General features: G+C 45.1%; 1 protein-coding gene across 3 annotated transcripts in view; it reads left to right on the top strand.

The window, feature by feature from the left end:
- HSD17B7 (hydroxysteroid 17-beta dehydrogenase 7) overlaps positions 1-11,324 on the top strand; it is a 1,040,537-nt gene extending 1,029,213 nt beyond the window's left edge. For all 3 annotated transcript variants that reach the window (XM_068253606.1, XM_068253607.1, XM_068253605.1), the window contains one exon: positions 10,978-11,324. In XM_068253606.1, coding sequence (XP_068109707.1) covers positions 10,978-11,256 — 279 coding nt within the window. In that variant the 3' untranslated portion in view covers positions 11,257-11,324. The remainder of the gene's footprint in view (positions 1-10,977) is intronic.
- Positions 11,325-11,591: the final 267 nt, after the last annotated feature.

Here is an 11,591-nt window from a genome sequence, read left to right as displayed (position 1 = left end):
CTGACCTGTCTTGTGTGTTCTTTGGACTTCACGGTGTTGTTGCTTCCAATGTTCTCTTAGACAACCTCTGAGACCCTCACAGAGCAGCTGTATTTGTACTGACATTAGATTACACACAGGTGCACTCTATTTAGTCATTAGCACTCATCAGGCAATGCCTATAGGCAACTGACTGCACTCAGATCAAAGGGGGCTTAATAATTATGCACATCACACTTTGCAGTTATTTCTTTGTAAAAAATGTTTGGAATCATGTATTATTTTCGTTCCACTTCTCACGTGTACACCACTTTGTATTGGTCTTTCACATGAAATTCCCAAAAAATTGATTCATGTTTGTGGCAGTAATGTGACAAAATGTGGAAAACTTCAAGGGGGCCGAATACTTTTGCAACCCACTGTATATAGCTCCCACCTGGACAATCACTGTAATTGGAAAAATTGGGAGACCCAAACACCATATCCTCAATGGTGTGCCAGAACACCAATAATATAATGATAATCACCACTCTCTCCTGGTACATCTTGCCTGTGTGCTGTGTCCATTGTTAGTCTAAGTGGTGTTTCCTGGCTTGATTTTGCCCAGATGGTACCCGTCCCAATTTTTGCCCTGTATATTACAGATTACAATGGTTTGTGAAGGCCTGAAGAAGGTTACTCCGAAACAAGTCGACGTTGTCGCCTTTTTAAACAATTGCATATTTCAACATATGTTTTTGGTATTTGATAAAGGGATGTTGTTTGCAAAGATGAATTTGCTTGAAGATTTTTAATACATTAAAATTTAAGAGCATCTTGAAACTTTTTTGTCTCTTCAAAAATATTTTTTTACTATATATCCTTGGACTCCTAAACAGTAAGAAAATCCCCTAGCCGACCTGAGCTCAGGCTTACTAGTGTTGGGCGAACAGTGTTCGCCACTGTTCGGGTTCTGCAGAACATCACCCTGTTCGGGTGATGATCGGGTTCGGCCGAACACCTGATGGTGTTCGGCCAAACTGTTCGGCCATATGGCCGAACTAAGAGCGCATGGCCGAACGTTACCCGAACGTTCGGCTAGCGCTGTGATTGGCCGAACGGGTCACGTGTAGTGTTGGGCGAACATCTAGATGTTCGGGTTCGGGCCGAACATGGCCGAACTCCGAACATAATGGAAGTCAATGGGGACCCGAACTTTCGTGCTTTGTAAAGCCTCCTTATATGCTACATACCCCAAATTTACAGGGTATGTGCACCTTGGGAGTGGGTACAAGAGGAAAAAAAAATTAGCAAAAAGAGCTTATAGTTTTTGAGAAAATCGATTTTAAAGTTTCAAAGGGAAAACTGTCTTTTAAATGCGGGAAATGTCTGTTTTCTTTGCACAGGTAACATGCTTTTTGTCGGCATGCAGTCATAAATGTAATACATATAAGAGGTTCCAGGAAAAGGGACCGGTAACGCTAACCCAGCAGCAGCACACGTGATGGAACAGGAGGAGGGTGGCGCAGGAGGAGAAGGCCACGCTTTGAGACACAACAACCCAGGCCTTGCATGAGGACAAGAAGCGTGCGGATAGCAATTTGCATTTTGTCGCCATGCAGTCATAAATGTAATACAGATGAGAGGTTCAATAAACAGGGACCGGAAACGCTAACCCATCACAGATGTTCATTGTTCATGTTACTTGGTTGGGGTCCGGGAGTGTTGCGTAGTCGTTTCCAATCCAGGATTGATTCATTTTAATTTGAGTCAGACGGTCTGCATTGTAGGGACCCTTAGGGGAACATGACTGGTGAGTTTCGGGCCCCTAGGCCGAAGAGGTCATAGCCTAGGGTCACAAAAACCTGTTTATTTGGGCTATTTCAATGGTAGTGATGGTGGCGTACATAATCCCCTTAGGGGGATCATGACTGGTGAGTTTTGCCACTGCTGAGCCATTGCCCTTTGAAATGGTGTGAGATTTTGGAACGGTAAATAGGAGGCCCAATGAAAGCCTATGGGGGATTTTACCAATTTTGGACCCCTGTAACTCTGGTTTGCAGAGATGTAGGGACCCCATCTTTGGAATCCAAGTCTAACAATATGTCTTCTACCTGCATGAGACATTTCGTGAGATTTAGACGTTGCTAACGGCCATGGCTGAGATTTATGTACGCCACCATCACTACCATTGAAATAGCCCAAATAAACAGGTTTTTGTGACCCTAGGCTATGACCTCTTCGGCCTAGGGGCCCGAAACTCACCAGTCATGTTCCCCCTAAGGGTCCCTACAATGCTAGAAAATTTGGTACTGCTGAGTCATTGCCCTTTGAAAAGATGTGAGATTTTGGAAAGTGAAATAGGGAGGCAATGAAAGCCTATGGGGGATTTTACCAATTTTGGACCCCTGTAACTCTGGTTTGCAGAGATGTAGGGACCCCATCTTTGGAATCCAAGTCTAACAATATGTCTTCTACCTGCATGAGACATTTCGTGAGATTCAGACTTTGCTAACGGCCATTGCTGAGATTTATGTACGCAACCATCACTACCATTGAAATAGCCCAAATAAACAGGTTTTTGTGACCCTAGGCTATGACCTCTTCGGCCTAGGGGCCCGAAACTCACCAGTCATGTTCCCCCTAAGGGTCCCTACAATGCTAGAAAATTTGGTACTGCTGAGCCATTGCCCTTTGAAAAGATGTGAGATTTTGGAAAGTGAAATAGGGAGGCAATGAAATCCTATGGGGGATTTTACCAATTTTGGACCCCTGTAACTCTGGTTTGCAGAGATGTAGGGACCCCATCTTTGGAATCCAAGTCTAACAATATGTCTTCTACCTGCATGAGACATTTCGTGAGATTCAGACTTTGCTAACGGCCATTGCTGCGATTTATGTACGTCACCATCACTACCATTGAAATAGCCCAAATAAACAGGTTTTTGTGACCCTAGGCTATGACCTCTTTGGCCTAGGGGCCCGAAACTCACCAGTCATGTTCCCCCTAAGGGTCCCTACAATGCTAGAAAATTTGCCACTGCTGAGTAATTGCCCTTTGAAAAGATGTGAGATTTTGGAACTGTAAATAGGAGGCCCAATGAAAGCCTATGGGGGATTTTACCAAATTTGGAGCCCTGTAACTCTGGTTTGCAGAGATGTAGGGAACCCATCTTTGGAGCCCAAGTCTAACAATATGTCTTCTACCTGCATGAGACATTTCGTGAGATTCAGACGTTGCTAACGGCCATTGCTGCGATTTATGTACGTCAGACTCGCCACCATTGAAATTGCCCAAATAAACAGGTTTTGTGACCCTAGGCTATGACCTCTTCGGCCTAGGACTGCATTGAACGCGACCCACACATTGTGCGCATTCTGGACAACACCAATTACTGGGTTTATACCCTTCTGGATCCACGGTACAAACACAATGTTCCAAAACTGCTTGAAGAAAGAGCCAGACAGGTCAAAATGGAAGAATACCAGCAGGCCCTTGTGGAGACTTTAGAGAGGAGATTGACATCCTCCCCCTCCTCTAGCCAGTTGTACGCCGACAGACTGACTTCCGCAAACCCAGGACGACCAGGAGGGCAGCAAACAACACAAGCCGCAGCTAGTGCCCAAAAGGGAATGGTATCGGCAGTGTCCTTGGAGTGGGAAAATTTTCTGACACCCATGCAGCAGCACACAGAACAGCAAGCGTGCAGATCCACCTCCAACACCGATCGCCTGGAGAAGATGGTCAAGGACTACATGTCAGATGGCGTAGCTGTGTTGAACAATCCATCTGCACCCTTCAACTATTGGGTATCGAAGCTAGACACCTGGCACAAACTGGCAATGTACGCAATAGAGGTGCTGGCTTGCCCGGCAGCCAGCGTTATGTCGGAACGCTGTTTCAGTGCTGCCGGAGGCATCGTCACAGATCGGCGGCGTATCCGCCTCTCCACAGAAAATGCAGACCGTCTGACTCAAATTAAAATGAATAAATCCTGGATTGGAAACGACTACGCAACACTCCCGGACCCCAACCAAGTAACATGAACAATGAACATCTGTGATGGGTTAGCGTTTCCGGTCCCTGTTTATTGAACCTCTCATCTGTGTTACATTTATGACTGCATGGCGACAAAATGCAAATTGCTATCCGCACGCTTCTTGTCCTCATGCAAGGCCTGGGTTGTTGTGTCTCAAAGCGTGGCCTTCTCCTCCTGCGCCACCCTCCTCCTGTTCCATCACGTGTGCTGCTGCTGGGTTAGCGTTACCGGTCCCTTTTCCTGGAACCTCTTATATGTATTACATTTATGACTGCATGCCGACAAAAAGCATGTTACCTGTGCAAAGAAAACCGACATTTCCCGCATTTAAAAGACAGTTTTCCCTTTGAAACTTTAAAATCGATTTTCTCAAAAACTATAAGCTCTTTTTGCTAAATTTTTTTTTCCTCTTGTACCCACTCCCAAGGTGCACATACCCTGTAAATTTGGGGTATGTAGCATGTAAGGAGGCTTTACAAAGCACAAAAGTTCGGGTCCCCATTGACTTCCATTATGTTCGGAGTTCGGGTCGAACACCCGAACATCGCGGCCATGTTTGGCCTGTTCGGCCCGAACCCGAACATCTAGATGTTCGCTCAACACTAAGGCTTACCACTCGCAGCTCATCTCTCCAAGCCCGAGCTGTGATCAGGCTTACCGCCAGGGAGGCTACAGTAGGAGGAATCCCAAGTTATTTTGATCTCTGATATACAGAGATGTCCGCTTTATGAGTTCTTTTTTCAAAATATTCCTATTATATTGGTACAAATATAAAAGACTGCAACAAAAAAAATGTATTACATAAATATATTAATTCAATAAAAGAATGCAAATCAAGTTGTTCTTCAGGTAAATGTAACAATACTTTCGATGGTAAGCTTATTTATAAAGCATTAATTCACAGTTCAGGTATCAAATCAAATAACGCTTGCAAAACAATAGGGTTGATATATAAAAACTTCAAGCCTCTGAAAATAGGGCGAGTTAACTATGTAGTTCAATACAGAACATATGAAGACAAGATGGCGGATCTAATTTGCATATGCAAAACCATATACCAGGGCGTGGCCCCTCATAAGGGAAAACCCCAAATCTATTTTAAAACAGAATTATATCTGAGAAAATAGAAAACCTGGTCCGTTAGAGGAAACTATGTATTCCTCCATTAAGTGGCAGCTTGAAAGTTGAAACTTTATGATAATAGGGAAAAATCTATCAAAAAATTAATATCAGTAAATTCTTTTAATGTGCACTTTAAAAGATTTGACCCCTTTTCAGACTCTATAATAATAATTATCAATATAATAACCAAATATTCAAGCTGCAACTTAAATATCAATATAATAATAATAATAAAAAAATAATAATAACAAAATCTTTTATATCTACCAAATGAATGCCTTGGGCGTGTCTCTGGCCTCAAGATATCTTTCAGATGTTGTGTGTCCCAGGTGATGTGTTTCAGATGATGTGTCCTGATGACCCAGCCCTGCTGTTTTTATTTTTATCACTATCTCTGATACCTGCCTATGAGATTAGTGACTGGCCAATCAACAAAATAATGGGCTGTATCAAGGATTATCTCCCCACAAATCACAAGGCAGTGGGTGTGTTTATGCGTTAATAATGAGCTGGCCAGATTAAAAAAAAAATCCTTACCTTGCAGTGTCTTGCCATCACCAGTAGGTGTCATCATTGGTTCACCAATAATTTATGCTGTCATGTGGTTACTCTTCCAGCAGGTGGCATTATTGGATCACATTAAAATAAAGGGTAACCTTTAGTTTTTATCAGTTTTGAAAAACATATAAACTCTCCCGAATGGAACAATGGTTGGTACACAACCCTAATATTTTGTTAAATAAAGGATTGAGTTCTGCATACAACACTGAAGGATCTGGTCAACTTTTAAGGTGGGTCTACACGCTCCGATGTGGCTTATCAATCGAGCCGCTGTTGCGGTTCGCTTGATAAGATCCGACAGGTCCGATCTCGCCGCCGCCGATTCCCTGCTCGTTCCCCACGAGCGGACAATGGCAGGGAATCGAGCGGAAGATAAGCGGCGCCGGCGGCGACGAGGGCGGATCGAATCCGACGCACGCGCGGGCGATCGGGGATGCGGCAGAGGCGATCCGGCGGCTAATCGAGCCACTGGATCGCTGCGTGTAGATTCAGCTTTAAGGCACAATGAATGGTATTTAAACATTTACCCCAGGTTAAACATTTACCCCAGGTTGTAGCAATACTTGTAAGCAAGCTGAATCCTGCTAGTCAGTATGGAACAAATGTGTATATATATTATTAATAAAATATTCCATATATGATCAATCTCACTATGACAGGTGTTATAATTTAAGTAGGCCTCAGTTACTTGAACTGAGTTAGTGAAAAAGGCTTGGTGTGCAGAATTGCCCTTTAAGGGGATTTTCTCTTAGAGAGAAAAGAGACAGTTCTGATTTTCAGCAGAACTGGTACTGAACATTTCCAAGGCTGGCAGTTACCAGGAACATGTCCCTGGTGCAAGGCCACAGGCCTACGCAGGCATAAACTGCCCCAGACCTATGGTCGACAGAAAGGTAAACATAGCCAATATTTACCAAACATGGCATTCTTTGTATGTAGGTTATAGAGCGAGCGGAATATTAATTAAGTAGGTGTGTGTTATGACACCACAAGGGGTCTGAGCCAATTGTAGGGGTGAAGGTATGGCTCAGATGATGTCACATTTAACTCTTTGGTGACCGGTATTAAAAGGGGTCACAGGCCGAGGAGAGACACTTTTTCTCTCTCCTGGCTTTCTCCAACCCTTGACTTCTATCCAATGATGTTGTGTCCTATTCTATAACTGTATGCTATATATAGGTAGTGTAGATGTAACGTAGTATAGATAGAAGATAAAGACTGGTTACCATTTACCAGGAATGGGACCAAGAGCCTGTAACGCCAAGAAGACGTACGACAGAAGAATCTGCTTTGCTAAGATGTAATGAACTGTGTCTGTATATCTGTTTACTGAATAAACACCTGAAACTTGAAGACGTTTAAGAAGTTCTATCTTCTATACTGTTTGCTGTGATGAGAGTCGTGTTTGCAGCTCTTACTAATGAGTTGCTGGTGCCGGAATAAAGGTGTGTTGTGCTGTTGCCAATAGCAACCAACGTATAGTTTCTTAAAATTGGTGCCGTTAAACCTAGTGCTGTCTGGCAGAAAAGGCAGAGAAGGGCCGAGCCATGGATAGTATTGTCTATCAAGAAATTTCACAGCAACGCGGAGAAGACGCGGACAGGCTTATCGAGCAGATAAGAGGTGTGCGGGAGGTGGCATGAGCCAGCACACGGGCTGCAGTTCGAAGTTTAATCAGCTGCGAATTTTGTGGACTTATTCTGGCTGTGATGTACACACAGCCAAGGCCGAATTTGAATCCAGAAGACGGGGCATTCCTGGCAAGTGGGTTGGCAAATTGCCACAAGAGGAACTACGGATTCGCTGAGGGGATGAGACTCTCAGAAGCCCCGGGAGGGGTCCACAGATTCGTGAGAAACTTTGCTAAAGCTGATCAAATTGGCAGTTGAGTAGAGGTCGTCCGCTGACCAGGCAAGTATGACGTTTTGGTTTATTTGGTGTTATAATCTGTTCAGAGCTGTGCGGCACTGCTGTGGGCTGCGGGCTCAGCTTAGTGAGTTTGCAGTTTCTGCTGTGAAGATTACTTTCCCTGAAAGGGGGGGGGGGAGAGTATGGGATATTTCTTTCTGTCTATATGTTATGTTGGGGTATGTTTGTTGCTGCAGCTCCAGTGTGAGCAGCGTTCGTAGTTTCTATGATTTACTGTGGTTTTAAGTTGTGTGTTCGTCTGTACACAGGCAGGTTTTTTCGTTTCACAGATGTCACCTGTGTTTTTTTTTCCCTTGCTGTTTTTTCTTTGTTCTTTCTCGGAGGCTGTGTTTTTTTTTTTTTTTTTGCTTGTTTACCAGCGAAAGTCTACTGCTGCTGTCGGCACAGTGTACTCGCAGTACTGTGCTGGGATTGATGCCAGCTGTGTTTCGGTGTACTGTCCTACCTCTCAAGCCCGCTGTCTGGGTGTCACCCTGGACTCCGCACTCTCCTCCACACCCCACATCCAAAACCTCACACAGTCCTGCAACTTCCTCCTTCGTAACATCTGTAAGATTCACCCTTTCCTGACCTCTGCTACCACCAACCTCCTCATCCATGCCCTCATAATTTCCCGCCTTGTTTACTGCAATTCCCTGCTGTCTGGTCTGCCTATGACCCGAACAGCCCCACTGCAGTCCATCATGAATGCGGCAGCCAGAATTATCCACTGCTCCCATCGCTCCACCACGGCGGATCCCCTCCTTGAATCCCTCCACTGGCTTCCTATCCAGTCCAGAATCAGATTCAAGATACTGTGTCTGACCTACAAATCTGTCCACAAAACCTGTCCAACCTACATTTCCGATCTTACTCAGAAGTACACACCTAGCCGCTCACTCCGCTCTTCCAATGAACTTTGCCTAACCGCCCCCCCCGCATCACCCAGTCCCATGCACGCCTCCAGGACTTCTCAAGAGCTGCTCCAACACTATGGAACTCCCTACCTCCACCCATTAGGGCAGCCCCCTCCTTCAACATCTTCAAGAAAGCCCTCAAAACTCACCTTTTCACTCTGGCCTACTACCCCTCACAAGTGCTCTCAACCCACAGCTGAACTCTGGTCCCCTACCTTCCGTGTCCTTACCTCTCCCTCTAGATTGTAAGCCTTTGGGCAGGGTCCTCCTCCTTTTGTGTCCTACCTGATCATGCACCTCCATTACTGTGAACCCATGCTATACATCTGAGTGAACCTAACTTGCCTAATCTCCATGCTCCCCTCCAGTGACTAAGCATTACCTTGTACTCATACTGTGCTGCATGATCTGGTCTTTCTTATATTCAGGTATTGTCATTTTGCTGTATGTCACCCCTAAATATTGTATGTATCCCTATTTATTGTCCAGCGCTGCGTAATATGTTGGCGCTTTATAAATACAATAAATAAATAATAGTGTCCCCCATCAGCAGAGGCAGGGGGCTGCAGTCTGCAGTTAGTGGACAGGGGGGAGAGAGGTTAGTGGACTAGTGAGAGAGAGTATAGAAAGTGTACTGAGACAGCCAAAGTCATGAGAGTTTAATTAACAGCTTACGTTGTCATTCCAAATTCCAGGCAAAGTTCTATGTTATCTGTGCAGTTCTGAGTCATGTCCGAGGTACGCTGATGGCTGTTTTTTTTAGTTTCTGCTGTATTTGTGGAGAGATTTGCCCTGGAGCAGGATGTTTTTTTCTGGGTGCGATGGGCACACAGGAATGCAGCCGTACGCCACTGGGTCAGTCTAATGTATGAGGAAGTTTAGAGTTACAGCTGTGAATTTGTGTGGGACAATCTGCTGTGGTATTTTTTTCTGTGTGTGTTTTTTTCTCGCAGGCATCCGAGGGTGTATGTAGCGGGAGGCTAATTTTCTGGAATATGTAAAGATGCTAACATGTCTAGTGTGCATATACAATGTTTTCTCTGACTGTTTTTTTCCCCTAAAGTATATAGGATTGGGAGGTTGCTATGGGAGATTGCATAGCAGCCAACTTGTCTGGTATTCCATGACTCAAAATGGTGTCACAGTGCAGGGAAATGCCACCCCCAAATTGTTTGTTTGTTGTTGGCTAGACAGAATAACGTGTGTTTAACCGTTTTATTCGCAGGATTAGTCAGTCAGTTAGTGGGCTCCACGGTCCCATGATAACCGCGGTGGTGGCAGTTTACTCTGAACCAGTGGGTGAAGTTGTAATCACCCGTGTCTCACAGGCTCCCTTCTGAGTTGTCGGCGGCCAATTCTTAACGGTTCCTGCGCATTGACTGCGACCAGAGTTCGCACGATCTGTGCGCTGGCACCGTTTAGAAGGCTAAGTGCGGTCAGCCACTAGGGCTCCTGTGACAGTGGTCACCATGAGCTTGCTGGTTAGTCTGTACCAAATTGGGGGGGGGAGGATGGTGCTGGGAGAGCCCATGTCATGGCACGGCCCCCGTCATGAATAAGGGGGGGGGGGCAGGAGATGCCAGGGATCCAGGTATCAGAGCTGTGCACACGGCACCGTGCACAGGGCAGCTGATCAAGGGGGGATCCGTGGGGGAGACACTCTACAGAGTATCTCGGATTCCAGATTATTTTCCAAAAGGAATGCCAGAATACATGAACCAGGCAGTTGCTATGAAACTAGCATGGTCAAAACAGAACTGAAAGCAGTTCATGGGGCAATTATAAAGAAGAAGGAATTGCCATTTACAAAGTGACAGTGTATCAGTACAGTTTCTGCCATATGACTACCTACCAAGTGGGCATTCAGGGATCCGCATACAGGCATATGAGGCTGGACTGCTTAGCCCTGCACCCTGTATAGTTAAAGTGCCTAGCCCTGCACCCTGTGTAGTTAAAGGGCAAAGCGCACCTTCCTACAGGGAGGTAGCCGTTTTTTGTAGTATTGAGGGAGTAGCATTGGCAGACATTGAACAGAGGGTACAACAAACAGGACTTCTAGCAGAGCTGGTAGCGTTCAATGGAGTTCTAGGTAAGTAAAAGCGAAAATGAGTAAGAGCATTGCAAGCTCACCTGCAAAGCAGTAACAGGTGGGTGGCACCCGTACTCTGTACATACTGCTGCTGAGTATGTACAGGGGGGGATGAGGTACAGGGTTGCAATGAGGTGAGAGCTTCCAAAGGTGAAGTCCACGGGAGCATATTTTAAACAGGTAAGTACTGAAGATAGTACTTAGGTAGGGGAGAGGAGTTTAGCTCCAGTCTACCATAAAGAGTCAACAGAGTTTATGAGAACCATAAAGCAACGAGATCAATTACGGTATATATTGATCAATCTAAAGTGTACAGAGTACAAGCCGCAGGGCGAAACCCAAATCATTAATAAGAATTGATTTGTTTGTATTTCGATTTCAGGAGTTTGGCGATATGGAGTCTAGAAAGCAGAGATGCCGGCAACAAAGACAGACATGTCAGTCGGAGAAGAGACAGTTTCCAGATGCCAATCCGAGTTTGGAGAACAGCAAAATTTCTGAGATTGGAAAGAGACTAAAAAAACTGACTGAGCAAAGCATAATGCAATGTTTTTCTTTCCCAAGGAGGTGCTTTTATAATGAAGAGTACCGTGCTGATGGTGATCCTAGGCTGCCATTCCGTCCTAGGAGACCGAAGAGAGGACATTCTCATGAACAATAAGAGGTTAATGAGAACACAAGGCCCAAGCATGTTAATGTTTGGAGAAAAAGAGGCTGATCCTCTTCCACTTTCCTCTGATTGGTCTGACTGGACCAAACCGCGAAGGAGGAAAAGATCACTAGTGCCAGGTGGAAACAAATTTCATGGCACAATGTTGGTGAAAGGTCTGAAGGTTCAGGTGTGCTGGAAAAGAGATGTGAACGGCAGCGTAAATCTGCTCTGGCATGTCACACTCCCAGAACCGACTCCCCGATCAAAAGTTTTGTTAAAAGGTACATTGCAGTACAATGGGTACATGCAAAAGGTGGAGTGTGTTGTTCAAGATTACCTTGTCT

The sequence above is a fragment of the Hyperolius riggenbachi genome, chromosome 9 (genome assembly GCF_040937935.1).
Source record: "Hyperolius riggenbachi isolate aHypRig1 chromosome 9, aHypRig1.pri, whole genome shotgun sequence".
Classification (NCBI taxonomy): domain Eukaryota; kingdom Metazoa; phylum Chordata; class Amphibia; order Anura; family Hyperoliidae; genus Hyperolius; species Hyperolius riggenbachi.
The sequence above is the reverse complement of the archived record's forward strand: the minus strand, read 5'-3'. Positions and strand labels throughout refer to the sequence as shown.